Source organism: Sodiomyces alkalinus (assembly GCF_003711515.1).
Source record: "Sodiomyces alkalinus F11 unplaced genomic scaffold SODALscaffold_11, whole genome shotgun sequence".
Taxonomy (NCBI): Eukaryota; Fungi; Ascomycota; class Sordariomycetes; order Glomerellales; family Plectosphaerellaceae; genus Sodiomyces; species Sodiomyces alkalinus.
In genome coordinates this window covers 907,064-926,614 of record NW_021167089.1, presented here as the reverse complement: position 1 = coordinate 926,614, position 19,551 = coordinate 907,064, and the positions used below count along the sequence as shown (strand labels likewise).

Below are 19,551 nucleotides of genomic sequence, written 5' to 3'. Positions count from 1 at the left end.
TTATAGGCGACCTTGCTGGCTGTGTGTGTATAATGGCACTGGCGGGCTTAATATGTGGAAAGATCGAATACGAGGTCAATATATGATGTTTTCAAGACAATTCAGCTTGAACTCTAAGCTATGTACATCAGACATTACTAAATTTCATGCAGCATGATATACCACTGCCTCTTGGTCGCAGAAATTCCCATTCAAACGCCGCGGCCATGTTCCTACCTTTTTCGTCCCCTTCTTGATTGTTTGCTCGTGCGCGCGCGCCTCTGTATGCAGTGTCTATGTCGGTCATTTCGAAGTCTTGCCTCTCCTTCTTTGCTCTTCCTTCTTGTTTCGTCCCCTCTCTCTTTCCTTTTTCTATATTTCCGTTCGCGGGGGATGGAGGAAGTTGGGTGGAGGTCACCTCCTCACTTCACCAGATCTGGACAATTTACTGCTTCTCTTCTTCGATGAGAACGCCCCACTCATGCTGCTCGTTGCCGTACATAATGTCATGCATCCAGCCCTTCAACTTGAGAGTGAAGTCGCCGCCCTTGCCGGTATCGCCCATGCTGATGGGGATATCACTGCCGCGGTGGTGGATGTGGGACACGGGACAGACGAAGAACTGTACCAATGCATATTAGCGACAGCCCACCTTGCGCCTGTAGAGAGGAAGAGGGACGAAGGAGCGGATAAAAGGAAAAGAAGAATTGGCAGAGAATTGCGGGGATTCACTTACAGCAGTGCCGGCAGCGAAAGATTCGATAAGACGACCCTCAGCATGTGCCTGGGTGACTTCGTCGATGGAGTAGCGGCGCTCGACGACTTCAAGCTGACCAGCGAGACGCTCGCGAGCCAGGCCGAGGACGCTGCGGCGGGTGACGCCGTCCAGGATGAGGCGATCATCAAGCGGGGCGGTGAGGAGCTCGACACGGTTCGGGTCCTCCTTGGAGCGCCAGAGAACGAAGAAGTTACTGGCACCGGCTTCGGTGCAGAGCTGCTCCGGACCGTAGAGCCAGAGGACCTGGCCGTATCCCCGCTTGCGGGCCTCGGCGGTGGCGGCCAGGGACGGGCCGTAGTTGGCACCGACCTTGGCGTAGCCGAAGCCGCCGACCCAAGCGCGGACCATGTCCTCGGGAGAGGTGTGCAGACGCATACCGCCGGGAGGAGCGTCCATGCGGGGCATGAAGGTGCAGATGATGAAGAGCATGGCCTCGCTGGGCGCCTGGACGCCGAGCTGGGGCTGGGTGCCGATCATGGTGGGGCGGATGTAGAGGAAGGAGCCCTGGCGGTCGCGGGGTAGCCAGCGAGGGCCGTCGATGGCGAGGAGGGCGTGCAGGAGGCGTTCGAGCTCGCGGGGCGGGAAGCTGGGCAGGGAGATGCGGAGGGAGGACATGAGCATGCGAGCGGCGTTGAGATCTGGGCGGAAGAGGCGGAGGCGGCCGTCGTGGCCTCGGTAGACCTTCATGCCCTCGAAGCACTCGGTGGCATAGTGGAGGACAGAGGCGGTGGGCATGAGGGATAGCGGGCCGTAGGGTTTAAGCTCGGGGGCAGACCAGCCGGTCGAGGCCTTCCAGGTAGCGGTGATCATGTGGTCGGTGCAGATGGTCTCGGAGCCGGCGTGGGCGGTGGCTTCGTCGGGGACGGGACGTGGGGACGTGGTGCGGTGGAAGGTGAGTTTGGACGCATCGAGCTCCTGGTACTCGGGTGACTGAGTAGGGACCGCCGTGCCCTTGGCGCTGCCGTTCTTGACAGGCAAGGCCTCGATCTTCTGCTCGAGAGAGGAGGTGGTCAAGCTGACATCCTGAGCGCTCTGGGGGGCGCCGTTGGTAACGGCAGCGGGAGCCATTGTAGTTCGAGTGGCGACGATGCGAATCTTGGCTGAGCGGGTGGTTGAGTATGACGTTGAAGGCACCAGGAGCTGCTTAGCCCGACAGTGTTAAAAGGATGGGAGCAGGAGGAGGAGAAGAAGAAGAAGAAGACGAAGAAGGAAGATAAGGGGGAGGGAAGGGTAAGAGCGAAAGAGGACCAGCAAACTAAAAGAAAGCAAGTACGTCGGAAGAAAAGGGAAGTGGCACCGGCAGCGTTCAAAGTTTATACTTCGTACCGGATGGGCTGGTTATAATCGGAGATAGATGGACCATAACCAAGACCCAGGTACCTTCCAAGAAGGACGCTTGACTCGACGGTCATTGGATATGCCGGCATCTTGCAGGAAGGGGCAGGTGACCGGGGCGCCCAATTGACGACAAGTGGGTCGTTCTAAGGGCGTCCGATATCCAGATGGCACACAAAGGGAATTTCCCTCCCCCCAAAAAAAACATTGAAAGATCGGATGGCAAATTATGGATGCAGGTATGGTTCATGGACCGAAGTCGGTGGAGTAGGATGCAGTTGATTGAGTTGTTTGGGAAATTCCAATGGGACTTCCAATAGGGATGAATTCTGTAAGGTACCTAGACGAGTTCGGTTTCCGGTTTGCCATCACCAACTCGGAAGTTCTAACGATCTTGTCCTTCGTAGTTTTGACAATTATTTACACCCTTGCCCCCGCATCACGGCAAAATCCAGATCATGTGGGTGGGTTTTGATCCCTGTTACGAGCGGCGGTCACCGAACAGCACAGGGATGCCTTTGCACATTAGCGACTGGAAAGTCAATGGTTGATTTCATTGACTACTCGCTAAAGAATTGGAAAAAAAAAAAAGGTGGGAGAATTGAAAGACAAGAGAGTAGGGGATGATGTACGAAAAGAGTTGAGAGGGGGGGATGTCATTTCGTAGATAACGGAGCGGTGTGGGACGGGGTTCGCGTGGAAGATTCGAGGCGGCGCCAAGCCGAGTTTCGGCCGGTAGGTGCCCCATTCGTTCCCCGCCCGGACGGAATCTTGTCCGTTGCGTACGTTGTACATCTTTGCCCGTTGATAGCCGACCGTATGCGGAGGGGATGTGGAGCAGAGATCCGATCCCGCTACATGACCTCGTGAATGATAAAAAGTGTCCGCCAGGCGGGCCGGACTACACTTACTGTGTAACGAATTGCCTCTTAAAAGCCGGTCGATCTTTGACCCATCCCGAGATTCGGAGAAGCTATTGCATTTGCAGGCCGAGCCTAGCCACCCGCATTGCATCGGTAAGGTGCATCCCTTCTTTCTTCTTTTCACCTAGGTCTATTTGATGCAGATGACATGAGCGGAGAACAAAATGTTGTGTTGCATCCACCGCCCAAATACTGCTGTATTTCATTCAGTTCAACGTCAGTTTCTCTCGTTGCTGAAGCCTTGAAGGCCTCTCCCCTTTTCTTGTCATCTAGCCCCTGTGACCCCCGGGGCACATGAAACCTGTTGAAGGCCTTGAAAGCCCCATTCCAATGTTGAATCTCCAAGGATATCTTGCCGCCGGGACGCCTGAGTTGTATGCATAGGTACTGAACCCCCAGAACTCCGATTTGGGATACCGTCCCGCATGCTTGGTCACGTAATCCCTCCTTCCCTTCCTTTCTCTATATGGTCGTAAAAGGAAACCCTATCACTCACGCCTCGGCAGCCCTCTCAGCTAGTATTTTCTGCTGCTCCTCTTCCAGAGCTTCACGCCGCTTGGCTGCCGCCTCCGCCTCTGCCTTGACCCCCTTTTTGCGCTGTCGTTCCTCGTAGATGTCGCGGCTCTTCAGGATCCGCTGCACAATGGTCCCCGCGTTGACGTCCGAGAAATGGTGCGGCCCAACCAGCTTCATGATGCCCATCTCCCGGGCCGCCGTGTACGGGTCGTTGGTCAAAGGCATGAAAGCAGTCGAGCCGTGGTAGACGGCATCGGGTGTGCCCCATGGCATGGTGGTCAAGTAGGCCTTGGTCGGTGTGAAGGGAGCCCCGAAGATGACTGCGTTGACATACTACAGTTGGAGTACGAGACCACACGTGTCAGCCTTGTTTCAGGAGTCCGTCAAGGCTAGTCGACCTCCGCGCTTACCTTGCACTGCAATACGCACAAACCCCGCTCATAGATGTTCATGATAGGGTAGTTCACGCCCTTCCAGTGGTTGATGACCTCGTCGTCGTGAACACCAGCCACAACGTAGGCGGGAGGGTAGTCACCACCCTTACCGATCCGTTCATTGACTGACTGTTCCGAATACCACCCGTCTTTACGGGCCAGCTCTTCCTCGGCAACGAGGACTCGACGGAGAAATTCAATGTGGCCGCTAGAGAAGAGATCAAACCCGCCATCCACGTAGACGACGCGCTGGCCAGGTTTCGGGCCGGCGCCCTCGAGGAACTGGCGGAAGTCGCCCTTCTCTTCTACGGAGGCGTCCGTCTTGGCCTCTTTGGAGGCCGACCAGAACCACACCTCGGCGCCCGGCGTCTTCCCCGTCTCGTCAGTGGCGTATAAGCGCATGCGATCCGTCATGGCCCGGCCTTCGGCGTGGGCCTCCGCGGCGGGCCCGTCGCCCTCTTCGCCGGCGAGACACTTCTCCAGCGATTTGATGAAGTGGGTGCGGGTGCAGAGCAACATGCGACCGACGAGGTCAGTGGTCGAGATACTCGGGGTCCGCTTCACGACTTTGAACCGCCCTGCTGCCTTGACAAAGCGGTAACAGTCCTCCCCACTGCTATCGGAGGTGATGTCGTCGCCGTGGACGACGTACTTGCACCCGTAGTGGCTGACCCACTCCAGCTGCGTGACGTAGGGGGCTCGAGCCACGGACTTGGTGACCCAGCGGCACGCATCTACGGCGGCGAGACTGCGGAGAAGGCACGTCAGGGAGGGGGCGGGGAAAGAAGGGAAAGAAAACAAAGAAGGAAAAACACGAGAGACCTAAGAGTGCCGGCCGTGTTTTAGGTAGTGAACGAGAGATAGTAGTAACGCACCGCTCTTCAAGTGTCATGACTGTTGGTCCCTTGTTTTCGAGGATGGCTTCGTCTGAGTGGACGCCAATGTAGAGCTCGTTGCCCAGCTGGCGGGCTTGGACGATAGCCCCCGCATGTCCTGAGGTGCATCAGTCGTTGGATATCCCTAGTCACTTGCCTTCCAGCTGCACGGCAGTTTTCCTGTTAGTATCATGAATAAATGAACGCACCATGGTGAAAAAAGTCGAAACAACCATCAATCCAGATGCGGTCCTCAAGGAGTTTGGGGGCTGGGTCACCAGGCGGGGCCTTAGGGTCAATGTCCGTCATGGTATCTGGTTGGAGTCTCGAGCGGAAAGACACCAGTATAACCCTGAAGGAACGCGGACGGGATAAAAGAAGTTGAAAAGAAGGGGGCTAATAATTGTGAGAATAATCTCGTCGAGTCGACTACCTTGGGAAAGGAGCAGGCTTGTCGACACTTTCTCGAGTAGAGATCTCCGATGACCAGTGGTGCAATCAGTGCCAAGACATCGGTTGGGTAAGGACTTTGTTTTGGAGGTAAAGTACCTTCATCAACAAGCGAATACCCTACCTAAGGTACCTTACCATCTTACCAGCCTCAAGGTCCGTAGTATTTCGATTGGTGAGTTGGGGTTAATTACCTGTTTCAAAGAAACCATCACTGACTGGAATATAACCGAGTGTTCCTGGAACTTATTGCAAAAGTTCGCACTACCCCTCATTTTCTCACAGGAAGTATTGTAAGGTACCTATCGTATATGAGTGCCCTACTGTACTTCGTACGAAGTTATGTAAGGTACCTTAGGTACCTTACCTATCTTGGAGCTTAATGGAGCACCGGCAGAGAAAAGCCCCTGGTTCCCAATCAAGATCGTCTTCTCATTGGCTCACAACGAGTAGCTAGTCACTTCGGGGACCCCTAATGAGATGAGACCATTGGAAAGCTTCGACAATCGAGCCATGATTGAATCGAATCGCCATCTACGCCAGGGTACAACGTACGTTCTGGTAAAGGTTTCCGAGCAGTTTGATTCGTAGTATAAATAAGTTCGGCAGTGCTCGTTGACGGCGCTTGTGTTTATTAGATCTGGAAGCAGTTGTTTTTAATTTTTACTTTTTGGGGGGAGGTGGGAGGGGGGAAAGAAAAGGGGGTCTTACCAGGTGTGGAACCCCCTAATCCTCCGTCCGCGTTCCCCTGGAACGGCGCCAGACTCGACTCCATCGTTCCCCATCGTACATTTCCCACGAAAGGCGGCACCAAAACTGTTTTGAGTCTCTTTTCCTTCACCCTTCCCCTCTCCTCACGTTGCAGATTTCTCCATACCCTTTTCCTACTTGGTTCTGCTTCCTACATCACATCTCTTCCAGATTCCATAATCAGACTAGCGAGTCCCCCTTCTCCGTCGTACGGACTACGAAGTAGCTACTTGGATATTCCCGGGTCCGGTCCAAGCATCCGAGCGCCCATTGAGCAGATTGCGCTCTCTATTAGGGTGCTCCTTCGCCGCAAAATTAAGCACCTGCTCCTCCAATCATTATCACCGGCGTTCTTATTTGGACCAGGAAATATTCAGCGGAGCTTGTCCTAATCTTACGGATACAATTCGCTTGGACGAACCTGCAGCTCACCAGAAAGCCACAGGCAAAGGCCCTTCGCTTGCCAGCCTGGCGGGCGGTCCCCACGTCCAGAGGACCACAGAGCAGTCGAATACTCCAGGCCCCATCCAGAGTCATGCAGAGGTCTGGCATCGCGTCAACCTCCTCTCATTCCACCTTCTTCGCGACCTCTTTTTTCTCGTCCTCCTCGTCCTCCTCCGCCAATTCGAAATCGCGCCCCGGCACCTCCTCTGGCGATCGCGATCGCGATCCTCCCCCTTCCGTCCCCGTCTCACAACCGCCCTCACAACCGCCCCCACTACCACAACTTCAACCACAGACACAATCTCAACCCAACCTTCTGACCAAAGATCGCAAATCTTCCTTCGGCCGCAAGACCTCCTTCAGCTCCCCCTCGAAGTCCACCTCCAAGCGACGCGCCAACAGCTCCGGCGCAAGCTCCAATGTCATAGTCACCGACAGCAAAGCGCCGCCCGCCCTGCCAGATTTCGCTCTGGCTGCCGCCGCCAAGATCACGAGGGACCCCGATGCCGTACAAACCCCTCCAGCCAGTGCCGACAGCTCCAGCAAGATGCTCACTAGAACCCAGACCGGTCAGAGCATGAGCGATAGGCTCGCGAGCTCGACATCCGCCAGTGCAGGGGCGTACATGGGTAGTGAGGCAGCCGTGGTTCATCTACAAATCCAGGAGATTGCCAACAAACGAATATCTACTATTGAATACCTTCGCAAAGTGTGAGTGGCTGCTCTCCCTCGTCGCTCGTCTTCATCCCCCAACCTCCCTTATCTTTGCTCTCGTGGCCTTCGTCCGGGGCTTTCTTTTATTTCCTTTTTTCTTCTTCTTTTTTTCTTTTCTTGCCTAAACAGCTCCGACTGACCACGACCTCCCGTGTCCTGCAACAGGCATGAATCGCATGTCTATTGGTTCAACACTGTCCACTTCGACAGATCCGATATCCAACGCTTCCCTTATTTCGACCCTCGCAAGCTCGCCCGCCGCGCCACCAATTATTTTCTCCTCGGACTCTCCCTCCCCATCGTCGCCGACTTGAATTCCACCAGCCCCTTCGAGTTTCTCCGCAGCCTAAGCACCCTCCTTCAAGAATTCGAGGCGTTCCAGCAGCTCCATGGCGAGTCCGGCTCGTCTTCGAGTTCCCTCTCGCGCGCCCGCCTGCCCCAGATGTTTCGCCGCGGCCCGGGCAAGTCGCGTCGTAGCAACAGCAACGCCAACGACATTGGCCTCCCCATGGACGACGCGCTAAACGGCCGCACAACGGGCACCCCCAACGCCAACGTTGTCAACTTCGCCCACAGCGAATCGGACTTGCTTCCCGGCGAAGAATACACTCTCCTCTTGACGCCGGCATTGCCGTTCGAGCCCGACTACTTCGAGACTTTCGCGACACTTTGCGACGTGCTGGTCGACACATACACGAAACTCCTGAACTTAATGCCGTCGCCAGCCGTAGCCACAGCGCCGGTAGCCGAACTCTTTGCCAAGGTCGACGGAAGAATGCGCAAGATCATCCATGGCACCATCAAGGAGTTCGAAGAACAGAGTCGATCACATATGAAAACAGAAATAGCCAACATTGGCAAAGTAGTCTTGGGCGGCTTAATGTAATATATAACTGTTCTGGGTATCATCGCGTTTGCGTTATTTGGAGTTGGGTTACGACCACGAGCAAGGGATGAAATTAAGGAATCCGGTTGGACTGGTGTTACTAGAATAAAGCGTCGATGCACTTACTTCGTAAATCGGACAATAGGGCTGGGCGAGATGACCGGTTATCTTTACACTTATCGAGGACGAGTTTTACTAGAGTTGGTACATTTGCGTCGTTGAATTTGTTGACCTCGCTTTTCGGGAATACAGATCACAATAACATCCATAACTGACTGACCGAAAAGCCGCGATAGCTTTTCATAATATTAGGAATAAAGGATTGATTCATCCGGCTAGTCTATGGCGCCAATGCTCCTGCTGCCACTCGGTTTCCTGGAACCAAACATTGCTCCACGGCCCCATTAAGCATCAAAACCCGACCCAAAGAGTTATATAGGAATGAATTGCAAAAAGAGGAGTAAAGAAAGCGCGAAAAACATAGTTCATCAGATACCATAACGCATTGGTCTGTCGTCACAGGGGCGGCCGTTCTTAGACGACTCCACCATCAGTGCTTGACTCTATTTGGTAATCATCATCGAACTGTGTGGCAGCAAAGCATTTGTGGTGCTGGGAAGGGGCATCATCAATGAAGGGAGACTACCTGAGAAGTCCCAGAGTGTTAAAAAGAGAAAGGTCCTCCAGTCTAGCCCTTCCAGTCCCAAAATGACTCGAGCTGAAGTTGTGGCCCCCTCGCACCAAGAATAAGCCCCATTGAGTAACTCGTTGGCAGCAACGAGCAATCGCATACCTATGGTATCTCGACGAAAGATCCTCCCGAACCCCGTCGCGCCCCCGGCGTGCATCCCTTACCACGGCCATCAAGCCATCGAGGACGCCTACCTCGCCCCTAGCATACGGGCCTTGGGAGGAACGACACGCCGAGCTCGGACTCATATCTTCGTCCATGTGGTCTCGACGGGCCGTTCCTCGTTCAACGCCGGTCTGGAAACAAGGTAGAACGTTCCGATGTAGCGGCTAGACGGGGTGGAAGGGGACAAGCTCCGAGGGCAGTGTTCGAAGGAGGTCAGCCGCTTTGCTTCTATGGCGGCGCGTTTCCGCAATCTTCTTCCTCAGAGAGGAAGAAGGTGTCCGGGGACTTTCTCCCAAAGCTTCTCTTGCATGAGATGCGCCCCCTCAGGGACGCATCTCTGTTTGTGAGCTTCGAATAGCGATTTGTTGGGCGAGGGGGTGAAGAAGAAAGGGAAGGGAAAGAATTGGGAGTCGCTTGAAATTTTCTTTTCAGGCCGAAAACTGGTGGGCCGTGCGCCTCGGCGGGGCGGATGATCAGTACGGCCGTACTCCGTCCACTGGTACGGTACCTTCTCATCAGTACCAACGCGAAGTACAACGTACACAACTTTTATGATGTGGAAAGTGGTGACCCACATTCTCAGCCTTGCCAAGCTTTTCGCACATATGTACGTAGTTTCTGTCTGCTTGGTCTCTCTTGGGTAAGGTAGCTTCGCACCAGAAGACCAACAGGACCTTTCTAATACAAACTCTACAGCCTTTCACGACTCTCGAGCGACCTCACCCGACTACTTTGCTGCATACAATCTCCGCCGCTGACGCGATCAGACCTCTCTACCATTCACCTTGAACGAATATCTCGACGATTGATCGGTCGTAATAGCTACGGTCACCGCCGCGAAGAATGTCCGGCCTCTTTGGAGCCACGTCGTCCTCGACGGCTTCCAACACTGTCGGAGACCTCAAACAAGACGTTGCCCTGACCAGTCCTCCCGAGGACACAATCACCGGTCTCTCCTTCTCCCCAGCCACCAACCAAGCCAACGATTTCCTTGCCGTGTCTAGCTGGGATAAAAAAGTCCGGATATATGAAGTCACCAGCAATGGCCAGAGCGAGGGACGGCATGCTTACGGCCACGACGCGCCAGTCTTTATGTGCGACTTCTCAAAGGTTTGTATGCTAGCCCCTGGCCTCCGAAGCCAACGCTGACTCTTTTCATCCTCGCCTATATAGGACGGGACCAAAGTCGTCTCTGCCGGCGCTGACAAGGCCATCAAAGTTTGCGATCTCGGCACGCAACAAGATGCCAAGATTGGCGAACACGATCAGCCTGTCCGAACTGTTCGATTCTTCGAGGCCGGTGGCAACCCCATGGTAGTGTCAGGGTCCTGGGATAAGACTGTCAAATACTGGGACATGCGGTCCCCTACTGCCGTCGCCACAGTGCAATGCCAGGAACGAGTTTATACAATGGACGTGAAGAACGACTTGCTCGTTATCGGCACCGCAGATCGATACATCAACATCATCAACCTCAAGAACCCAACGACTTTTTACAAGACGCTGCAGAGTCCGCTCAAGTGGCAGACCCGCGTCGTGAGCTGCTTCGCCGACGCCTCGGGCTTCGCCATCGGTAGTATAGAAGGCCGCTGTGCCATCCAATATGTGGAGGACAAGGACAGCAGGTAAGATTCGGCTCCCAACGATCGTGCGATGCCAAGCGGTGTATCGCCCTTCGCCCAAGACCGTGCCCAATACTAATGACATCCAAACAGCCTGAACTTCTCGTTCAAATGTCACCGAGATCCTCCTTCGGGCAATGTCACCAGTGTTTACGCCGTGAACGACATCTCATTCCACCCTGTACACGGTACATTCAGCACAGCCGGTTCTGACGGCTCCTTCCACTTCTGGGACAAGGATGCCAAGCACCGCCTCAAAGGCTACCCCCAGGTAGGCTGCAGCATTACGGCGACCAAGTTCAACAAGACTGGTTCTATCTTTGCGTATGCCGTGGGCTATGACTGGAGCAAGGGCTTCCAGAGCAACTCACAACAACTGCCTATCAAGGTTATGCTCCATCCTGTTCAGCAAGATGAGTGCAAACCTCGATCCACCATAAAGAAGCGGTAGGACGAAGGTAGTCAGCGAGGAATGTGGGAGGTGGAAAGGGTTGAAAAAGTCCTAGGGAAGGTAAATGAGGCAGGGATGGGCAGAAGATGTCAATTTGGGGGAAAGTGTCAATAAGATCTATGGCGAAAGGAACTTGTTATACTTGCTGAGGAAGGCCGGGCGCACTTCGCTGTGGACTTAAGACAGACAGACATTCTGAAGGGAAGCAAAAAAAGAGTTGATAAAAGTGATACCACTCATCTTAAACTGGCTGGCCGGGTTTCGTTTATGGTTTGGCGTTGTTTTACCGCCGTTTGTAAAGTTCATACACTGAATTTTGGCTATCGTGATCTTCACCTCTTCATTTCGCAACCAGCTTTACGAGCCCGACGTCCTTCTCCCGCTTAACACCGAGGTCACAAGTTATAGAGCGGGTGAACAAACCCCTCGAGACAGGACTCCTTGAAGTTCGGCCGAGACGGCGTTCGAAATCGCGATGACCGTAGTGTCCTGGATCGACGGGAACGAGGGTCGGTGGGCGGGCTCCAATTTGAATAAGGGACATGATCCTGATTTGAGACCTTTCCAAGGCCGCAAACCTGCGCGTCGAGCCAGCGGGCAACCGAGACGATCACGCCCTTCTTCCCACCAAAGAGCGCGGAGCACGCAAATATTCGGGTACAGGAGTTTCCCTGTGCTGGTTCCAGCGCTCACAGACTGTCATGCATATCCAGTATAATTTGTCGGACCCAAGCGAGAGGGAAATGTCCAACAACGGATGCATAGAGACTCTGAAATTAAAAACCAACACATTTCTGTATTGCTTCCACACGAGACGAGACACTGTCTACAGACGATCTGCAAAGATCACGGAAAGCACAGGACTAGACCATGTCCCCCCTACACCCATTGCCCTCAAAGCTACATCGACCAGCCTAGGACATGTGTTAATGTGGGATGTATTCATGTTGCCGTCACCCTGGGAGGAAGCTCGTTATGACACCTGGTCAGGACTTTGCCAAGCAGCCGAATAGCCAACGCGGAGGTTATTGACTGCCCAGATAACGGGATCAGGTAAGATAGTGTGCGGGGTGTCACACAAATGTATAATTGGACTGATCAACTTGAACCAAAAATAGAGGTTGTAATCAGTTGATTGATCAAAGGTCGGAATCAACTTAAGGGGATTTACTGCAGTTGGAGATAGCAGTATCTGCAGCAGCTGTTCGGCTGCTATCATTCCACCTCCGGACCTATCCCCTAAGGTAGAAGGCCTATCCGACACGGGGTAGGGCAATAATAAAGGTAATTACTTCGTAACAGTACTCCTTCGTAAATACTATTTGCCAGTGCCGAAATCGGAGTTCAGTTGAAACAGAAGAAGGCGATGAAGAAGGAAGGGACCGGAGTAGCGTTGTGTTGGCGGAAGATGCTACGGTCCGGAATCCACTTCGCCGTGGGATAATTACATACATACACATACAGCAGGTTAGAGGTGCGACCGGACCCATCAAGTACAACGTACACCATAGATATGGCCACTAAATAAAACGAGCAGAAACGTGCCCATCTGCCGATATGCAGAAGAACCGGCAGAAAGTCGTAGATTCGTGAAGCCTAACAAGATATGGCCCGGTTTTAGGTAGCCTTTTCAGCATCCCAGAGCCGAGCTGATTACGATGTTCATAAAACCAAAAGGATCGATCAATCAAATTGAGACCATCCTTGCAACTCGTCCGTAGAATCAACGGAGTCGCATCACCAAAAAAGGCTCGCTCAAAACAGCAGCTGCGCTGCCCCACCGCAGCGGTGTCGTAAAGCGCATACAAGTGCACAGGGGTCGCTGTTTAAGACCTCACTTTACCAACCAAACCCAACGCCCCCAGAAACAAAACAAGAGGTAGGCCCGTTCAGAGGCCGACGATAATGGCTGGTTCCCGCTGGGGTGTCTCGCTTGCATGGGCAAAGCGTAGCTCGACACCGTCGATGCCCATGCCCTCAATCTCAGTGAGGGCGGAGGCTGGAGACAGAGAGCCAGAAGCGGAGGCGACGACGGAGATGCGGGGCTCCACTACGGCAGCCTCGGAAGCTTCGGCGACGGGATGGCGGGTGAGGAAGCTGTCCGGAAGAAGGGGCATGCGGGAGGAGCTTACACCTTCCGCGGCGAAAGCCGCCGTCGGGAAGGGGAAGATCGTGGCATCGATGGTGGGAGGAGCGGCGCCGTGAGACGAAGTCGAGACGGACGAGAAGGTCTGCATTAGGGGGCGGTTGTAGGATTTTGAGGGCTTGGGCTGGGGAGTTGGGCGATGAGTTGTAGTGATGCCACGAGCGGACTGTACCTTTGTTTGTTCGATTCATGTTAATAACCCAGCAGAAATGGAAAGGGATGGAAAACTCGGCTGCGAGGAGTCAAGAGGAACCTACATCTGCGTCTGCGGGGGATTTCTTGAGAAGTTCGGCATATTTGGGCATTAGAATAGCGCCATGGTTGTGGTATGGGCTTGCAACGCCCGGGTTGACGACGCGGGTAAGCTTGGTGATGGGAGCGGTGACGCGAGACATTTGCGGATCGCTGCTTTACAAACTACCTCAAAGAGGGATGTGTGTGTATGTAGCTTGTGTCTGCCGAAGATGGTGAGTGAGATGTTCTTGTATGAAGCACATGATAAGCTTGAGAAGGAAGGGCTTGGCATTTACAGTGATGGTAATGTAGGGTCTGGCGTTGGTACACACAGGTCAAAGGTTCAATGATCCTAAATCCAATTAATGACGGGGAACGAAGACAAAATGTAAGATGCGTAGAGTAGAGTTGTACAAGAGGCAAGATGAGAGTTCGGGTTTGGTGATTGAGGGGGAGACTGTTAGATGGGAAACGGCTGATATATTTGAGGGGAAGCAGGTTGAAACGGCAGAGGGCACTTGTATGAAGAACTTCTTCGGGCTAGCCGGCGCCGTTGCAGGAGCGTGGCAAGTACAGCTAATGGGGAAGGCCGGAGCTGGTTGAGATGGTGGTGCGGAAGAGACGAAATGGCCAGACAGGCGTTGAAAGCTTACCTCGTGCGAGACTGATGGTCCAATCAGGAGTCGGTGATCTCGGTGCAGGAGGATTCGACGATGCGACACCAGGTGCGTCGGGTAGTTAACTTGATTAATTGACCTAGGAAGGAGTACAGTGTGCTGGAGAACAAGAAGTAGAATATGATGTATTATGCCGAAGAAACCGGTCGAGAGAGATATAAGGGAGAGAGAGGAGAAAGACATTCAGGGGTAGAAGAACGACGACGATCTCATGGTGGAATGCACCTTGATTGATAAGATACCGCTATCGGACCCGATATCAACAATTTGACACTCCCCCGGCTCCCGTTGTTCGGGTCTCTTTCGCCTCGTTTCTCTCTGTGCGCCAAGAAATTTGTTCTGTGAAGCACGGGTAGGTATTCCCGTCCAAATTCTGTGGAGGCGTCTATTTCCCACAGGTTCCCAGGATTACTAGGGATGTACGAATTGCGCCAAAAACAAACCGTTGAGGAGCTTGGGCCATGTGCCGTGACCATTTATGTGGAGCTCGGGTGAATCGCCCGGTCGGCACTGGGGCCGGTAAATCTAAATCAGGTTTAACGCCATGTCAGCGCCTGACTTCAAGCTCATCCAACAATTTAGTTTCCAGGGTTACTATTGGACGGTGGCTCAACTGTCGGCGTCTGCCACACTAACGGAGAGTCTCCGATGCTCCTCCGGTGCTGTTGTCCCCCCCCCCCTGTCAAGTGTGCCAAAGCCCGAGACCGAGCCCAACAAGGGGTTCCCGCATGACCTGTCGAAAGCTCATGTAATTGCAGCATGAGATGCACGATACTTGCTCACCGCTGAACTTCCGTTTTCGATGAGATGCGTACTGATCCGTACTTCGTGTTGTATAGGTAGGGTAAGCGTGATATTAACCGAAGTCGGGATGACAAATTCGAGACCATTCGAATCTTGCAATTTAAACGGCAGATGTCACGTCACTACTCGACGTGCCTGTCCAATGGAACTCCTCCTTCAAAGCTTTTGGGAAGTGACAGATAATTTCTGGTCTCTTAAGTTAACACCTTACCTAGCGCAACAAAAGGAATGAACACCCGCCTGGCAAATATTGTGCTCTGCGATGGCTTGACCACATTGACATGAGGTGCTAACCAGACACTACGGACACTACGGACACTACGGACACTACGGACACTACGGACACTAAACAAGGGCACAGCCTCCTGCTTGAGCAAAGCTCGACAGGATGACCCGGATTCACAGGCCAGTGGAACCCATCAACATTCTCGTCCCATGATCACATGAGGATACCGAAATATGAAGCTGTGTTGTAGTGATAGGGTCGAGATATCTGGAGTTTGAGGAGAGGCTGAATGCTGTCCAGCAGTTTCTTGAACAGCGCAGTGACTGATGCATGGATGTGTCGATTCCTCCTATGAGTCAGACCAGTTGCAAATTCACATCTAACTAGGCCCTGTTGTGTGCTCTGGACGATGGCTGCTGAACAGAACACTAACAAAAGCATTGGCGTAGAATACTCAGGAAGGGTTTCTCAACTCAGCTCACCTGGGCTCAAGAGCGCGAGATTAGATCACGTGACCTTTCCTTAGCTCAGAGTCTGGATTGTGCCTGGACCAGACCGAAGTCAGTACGTACAGGAGTACGTAGCCTCGGTGCTTGGCCGCCGCCTTGCCCCTCACTCTGGTTTTATCTCTGGCCCTATGGCGAACTTCCAACTCTTCTCTTTCTTCTCTCCACCAACATCACTTCTTTTCAACCTCTCACGAATGGCGACCATCGCACCTTGGCTACACTACACGAATACTCACGGTCAGACCGACTGCGGCTCGTTCCTCTCACTGCGAATGCTCAAGACTCGACCGTTGATGGTCGCATCTGCTGCCACCCTAACAGAGACACAATCCCAACGAACAGTGATGAGACAAACTGTTCGCCTTCTTCCTATGGCCGGCTGTGGTTCGCAGCTCCTCAGCGTGTGAATGACAAGCGATAGCTGCGTACGTTGAAAGCGCGCGCTTAAGCGATACAACTACACCGAATGGCAAACCCGTCCGCTCACACGTCAACCCGTCATCCCGTCGAGGCGACCTCCATCAATCGCGGCCATAGCGCCCTAGGAACACAGAAGACAAGATATACCTGGGACGAGCAGCAGTACTCTTGCAGTTGAAATATTCATCTGGCCAAAAGAAATCAACCATGCGTTCCCATGTCGAAACCGGGTGTACGTTTTCGGCTCGTCGGACGTCCCCAGCCCAGTTCGTGTCCCTGGCATCGCATGAGAGGGGGGGCGCCGTTTCGAACTCTGCCTCAGCTGACGTGGGTTCTATGCCCAATACACCCTTTGGTCCTGGGTTGGAGGGTGAGTTAAGATACCCCCCCAAACAATTCACACTTTACAACTTCCACTAACAGTGAAATAGCCACCTTGGGTGCCCGGCTTGCCATTGGCGCAAGCCACGCTTCAGATATCACCTTGATTGTCGATGAACGAGACGAAAAGATTGCCGGCCCGTCCGTCTCCGCCGTCACGACCCTTCAATCGTGGGGTGTCAAGACGATCCATGCCGCCAAAGTACAGCTTTCTGGCCTTGTCCATTGCCATTCTTTGCCAAAGAAGCGGGCTCAGAATATCTGGGGACTGACAAAGCCGTTGCGAACATCTTCGGAATTGAAGGCCCTACTTGGCTCCTCGTCCTTCCATCTGCAAGGGTCTGCCTGCGACCTGAGCCGGAAGCTAGAAGTCTTACTCTCGCTTCGGAACGAGAGTAATATCAAAGCTCAGCTGTTCGTTTCTTGGGAGCCCCTGGATACGTCTCTCAGCCAGTTACTTGCGGTCTCGCCTCAAGTCGATGCTATCTTTTTGGACATCGATCAACTGGAGTTGATGCTGAACTCGCAGACCACTGCTTTTGACAAGCAGCTCGTCGAGCGCAAAGTTCAGGTTCTCCTGGATGCTGGCATTGGGCGCAATGGTCAGGGGATCATGGCTGTTCAATACGACTCGTCCTACCTCGTTGCGTCAAGGGAGGACGGGTTCAACTGGGTTCCGACTTTCCACAGTCACTTCGACGTCGACGCCTCGTTCGCAACAAAGGCGTTGTCCGTCTTCCTTGGAGGGTTCACTGTGAAGTATCTGCGGTCGGGGGACATAAGGGAAGCAGCTCTCCATGGCGCCGTCGCGGAGAGCTTCGCTGTGGAGCAGCAAGGCCTCCCGCGTAGGGGCACCTCGCCCTATGTCGCCGCTGCGGCAACATTCGCCGCACGGCAATATGGGCTATCCAGCGAGTATGTCCCTGACGCAGAGACTTGGAACATGGACAGCTTCAAAAACAGGGTGCGGCTCCTCAGCGTCAAGGTTGATGCCATGACTCGTGTCAGGCAGGCTACGCTTTCCCGACGGCTGTCTGGCGAGACCTTGAGGAACGAAGATGACTTGCTCATCGCCGAACAGTAATCATAGCTAGTGAACATGTATACAGTCATTTCCATGTTATTTTACAGGGCGAAGGGGGGCCGAGCTGCAATTTGTCAGGGTATCATAAGACTTTTATTTTACTCATTTTTTACTCATTTTTTACTCATTTTGTTTTCCAAGTCTACAGTGTTGTAGGGCACCGGATGTCTAATGTACTTGTTTGATCTGAAGCGTCCTCTACTTCTACCTGCGGATGACCTGGGCCCCGTCAGCCGGCTCCAGCACGCGCCACTGACAGTCAATCTCCTTGGGGTTGGCAGCCTTGAGGATCTTGATGATGCGCTCGGCGATCTCGTCGAAGTGGCCGGTGGCAAGGGCTAGGATGGTGGGTCCGGCTCCAGACAGGCAGACACCAAGGAAACCTGGCTGGGAGCTCGGGGACATTGACTGGACGACCTCCCCTAGGCCAGGGATCAGAGTCTGTCGGTAGGGCTGATGGACTTTGTCCTGCATGGCGAGATGGATGAGTTCGGGGTCCGGTGGTGAGGTGCCTAGGGCAACAGGCAAGAGTGCGATGCGCTGCATATTAAAGGTCTTGGTTTTTCAACGCAGCATTCGCAAGTGGCGCTGGTTGTTAGAAGGTCTAGCTTTTTTTGGGAGGAGAACAGCGACGATTAAGGATAAGGGGGGAGGGACTCACAACGTCGGGACGAGAGTAATGCGGGGGGAGCACCGAGCGAGCGAGGTGGGTGGGGACCTGAAAGTCAGGGATGATGGCGACGGCCTTGATCTCCGTGGCCCAAGGAAATTTGATGTGGTGCCCGATGCCGTACGGGGGCTCCGGAGGGGTCTCGCCCGTATCGACGCCGCCGGCCGGCGCGGGGAGGACCTCCGATAGGGGGATCTCAATTCGTTGGACGTCCTCGGGCTTGAGAGGACGGAGATAAGTCCCGACAAAGCCGCCGTAAAGCGAGGCTCCTACATTATCCGGGTGTCTCTCTACATGATATCTTGTCTTTAGCAACAACAGGGAAATGCAATATCTCATGAAAGGAAAAAAAAAAGACTTAGAAACCGGTGGGAAACGAACCGATCATGAGACAAAAATCGAATAACCTGTCGAGGTCGAGTTGAAGGTGACCGACCTCGTGGCCGAGCATGACGCCGGCGACAACAGCGGAGCCGGAGCTCCCCAGGCCGCGACCCAAGGGGATGGGGTTGACGATGTGAACGTGGGTTTCTGCCGGGAAGGTGCGCTGGCCGTGGCAGCGTAGAACATAGAGGGCGACTCGGGTGATGAGGTTGGAGGAGGGGTCGAGGCTGATATCTGGAGACCCCTCACCTTGGCCCTCATAGGTGATTCGACAGTTGAGGGGGAGTTTCGAGGGTTCGGGTTTCGAACGGTCGATAGTGACGTGCAGCTCGAGGTATACCGATAGCGCAAGGCCGATTACATCGAAGCCGGGGCCAATATTGGCTGAGGAAGAAGGGACTTTGATCACGAAGGATTCAGAAGCCATGATGGGCGGATGGTCTCGGCACAACTCGACGAATGAACTATTGGATTTCCACCGTGGGGAGAGAAATGTCGGTAGCTGTGTATTATGAGCAGAATCACTCGCTGTCCTGTCGAGTTCTGCCTGTGGGTTGGGTAAGTGAGCGCCGGCTGAGGATCATGATAAGACTCATCGGCAGAAGACGCATCCTGAAAAATCGGGTGCCACCGATGACCGGAAGGTTCAAGGGCGGGTAGCCCTGGCCGCATCCGATTCGGGCAGGAGGGAGGTGACTTGCTATTGGTGATGTGATGGGCTCGTTGAGCTCGAATTTAGGGAGAATAAATGCTTCTTATTGGCTCAGAAGAAGAGTACGTAAGCATTTCAGGGAGTATATATACAAGGCACGATTTTAGAACACAGGCGGGACAATTCCAGGACTCTTGCCGTGTACGGAATAATGACTGCGACGAGTCCACTTGTTCAGCTTTATATATTTGAGGTTGTAATTAATGTCTTTTCATCCTCATGGCATCAATACAGTGAACGCAGGACGACGATCCTTTGACGGAAAGCCGGGTCGTCCACAAGCTGTCTCTT

General features: G+C 53.7%; 8 protein-coding genes across 8 annotated transcripts; 3 read left to right on the top strand and 5 right to left on the bottom strand.

Annotated features, from left to right (window-relative positions):
* Positions 1–61: 61 nt before the first annotated feature.
* SODALDRAFT_328855 (branched-chain-amino-acid aminotransferase) lies at positions 62–2,130 on the bottom strand. Its single transcript, XM_028610783.1, has 2 exons — positions 716–2,130; positions 62–601 (listed from the first exon to the last, which is right to left on the bottom strand). The coding sequence occupies exons 1-2, from the start codon at positions 1,823–1,825 to the stop codon at positions 425–427; spliced, it is 1,287 nt and encodes a 428-aa protein (XP_028463295.1). The 5' UTR covers positions 1,826–2,130; the 3' UTR covers positions 62–424.
* A 1,377-nt stretch (positions 2,131–3,507) lies between these two features.
* Positions 3,508–5,149, bottom strand: SODALDRAFT_320809 (cytidylyltransferase; the record flags this gene model as incomplete). The annotated part of the gene is made up of 4 exons (XM_028609564.1): positions 3,508–3,864; positions 3,942–4,713; positions 4,841–4,958; positions 5,050–5,149. The coding sequence occupies 4 exons, from the start codon at positions 5,147–5,149 to the stop codon at positions 3,508–3,510; spliced, it is 1,347 nt and encodes a 448-aa protein (XP_028463294.1).
* Positions 5,150–7,031: 1,882 nt separating this feature from the next.
* On the top strand, positions 7,032–8,084 carry SODALDRAFT_283601 (hypothetical protein; the record flags this gene model as incomplete). The annotated part of the gene is made up of 2 exons (XM_028608418.1): positions 7,032–7,195; positions 7,364–8,084. 2 exons carry the CDS (start codon positions 7,032–7,034, stop codon positions 8,082–8,084), a joined length of 885 nt encoding a protein of 294 aa, XP_028463293.1.
* Positions 8,085–9,604: 1,520 nt separating this feature from the next.
* Positions 9,605–11,274, top strand: SODALDRAFT_301018 (Poly(A)+ RNA export protein). Its single transcript, XM_028608893.1, has 3 exons — positions 9,605–10,050; positions 10,114–10,565; positions 10,656–11,274. Exons 1-3 carry the CDS (start codon positions 9,784–9,786, stop codon positions 11,011–11,013), a joined length of 1,077 nt encoding a protein of 358 aa, XP_028463292.1. The 5' UTR covers positions 9,605–9,783; the 3' UTR covers positions 11,014–11,274.
* A 1,428-nt stretch (positions 11,275–12,702) lies between these two features.
* On the bottom strand, positions 12,703–13,817 carry SODALDRAFT_67817 (hypothetical protein). The gene is made up of 4 exons (XM_028615577.1): positions 13,808–13,817; positions 13,726–13,745; positions 13,417–13,640; positions 12,703–13,331 (listed from the first exon to the last, which is right to left on the bottom strand). Exons 3-4 carry the CDS (start codon positions 13,552–13,554, stop codon positions 12,903–12,905), a joined length of 567 nt encoding a protein of 188 aa, XP_028463291.1. The 5' UTR covers positions 13,555–13,640; positions 13,726–13,745; positions 13,808–13,817; the 3' UTR covers positions 12,703–12,902.
* A 1,392-nt stretch (positions 13,818–15,209) lies between these two features.
* SODALDRAFT_67724 (hypothetical protein) lies at positions 15,210–15,639 on the bottom strand. The gene has a single exon (XM_028615575.1). It carries the CDS (start codon positions 15,539–15,541, stop codon positions 15,314–15,316), a length of 228 nt encoding a protein of 75 aa, XP_028463290.1. The 5' UTR covers positions 15,542–15,639; the 3' UTR covers positions 15,210–15,313.
* A 487-nt stretch (positions 15,640–16,126) lies between these two features.
* Positions 16,127–17,730, top strand: SODALDRAFT_67746 (hypothetical protein). The gene is made up of 2 exons (XM_028615576.1): positions 16,127–16,399; positions 16,461–17,730. The coding sequence occupies exons 1-2, from the start codon at positions 16,237–16,239 to the stop codon at positions 17,492–17,494; spliced, it is 1,197 nt and encodes a 398-aa protein (XP_028463289.1). The 5' UTR covers positions 16,127–16,236; the 3' UTR covers positions 17,495–17,730.
* On the bottom strand, positions 17,699–19,180 carry SODALDRAFT_316993 (homoserine kinase; the record flags this gene model as incomplete). Its single annotated transcript, XM_028609327.1, has 3 exons — positions 18,546–19,180; positions 18,156–18,454; positions 17,699–18,049 (listed from the first exon to the last, which is right to left on the bottom strand). The coding sequence occupies exons 1-3, from the start codon at positions 18,973–18,975 to the stop codon at positions 17,699–17,701; spliced, it is 1,080 nt and encodes a 359-aa protein (XP_028463288.1). The 5' UTR covers positions 18,976–19,180.
* Between the last annotated feature and the right edge of the window lie 371 nt (positions 19,181–19,551).

Bases quoted from the DNA above. Each gene is read 5' to 3' on its own strand.
- SODALDRAFT_67724 (XM_028615575.1), bottom strand. From the start codon at position 15,541: ATGCTTTTGTTAGTGTTCTGTTCAGCAGCCATCGTCCAGAGCACACAA.
- SODALDRAFT_301018 (XM_028608893.1), top strand. From the start codon at position 9,784: ATGTCCGGCCTCTTTGGAGCCACGTCGTCCTCGACGGCTTCCAACACT. The intron at 10,051-10,113 runs GTTTGTATGCTA...TCGCCTATATAG, and splicing joins TTATGTGCGACTTCTCAAAG to GACGGGACCAAAGTCGTCTC. The intron at 10,566-10,655 runs GTAAGATTCGGC...ACATCCAAACAG, and splicing joins GTGGAGGACAAGGACAGCAG to CCTGAACTTCTCGTTCAAAT.
- SODALDRAFT_67746 (XM_028615576.1), top strand. From the start codon at position 16,237: ATGCGTTCCCATGTCGAAACCGGGTGTACGTTTTCGGCTCGTCGGACG. The intron at 16,400-16,460 runs GTGAGTTAAGAT...ACAGTGAAATAG, and splicing joins CTTTGGTCCTGGGTTGGAGG to CCACCTTGGGTGCCCGGCTT.
- SODALDRAFT_328855 (XM_028610783.1), bottom strand. From the start codon at position 1,825: ATGGCTCCCGCTGCCGTTACCAACGGCGCCCCCCAGAGCGCTCAGGAT. The intron at 602-715 runs GTAAGTGAATCC...GCATTGGTACAG, and splicing joins CTTTCGCTGCCGGCACTGCT to TTCTTCGTCTGTCCCGTGTC.
- SODALDRAFT_67817 (XM_028615577.1), bottom strand. From the start codon at position 13,554: ATGTCTCGCGTCACCGCTCCCATCACCAAGCTTACCCGCGTCGTCAAC. The intron at 13,332-13,416 runs GTAGGTTCCTCT...GAACAAACAAAG, and splicing joins AATCCCCCGCAGACGCAGAT to GTACAGTCCGCTCGTGGCAT.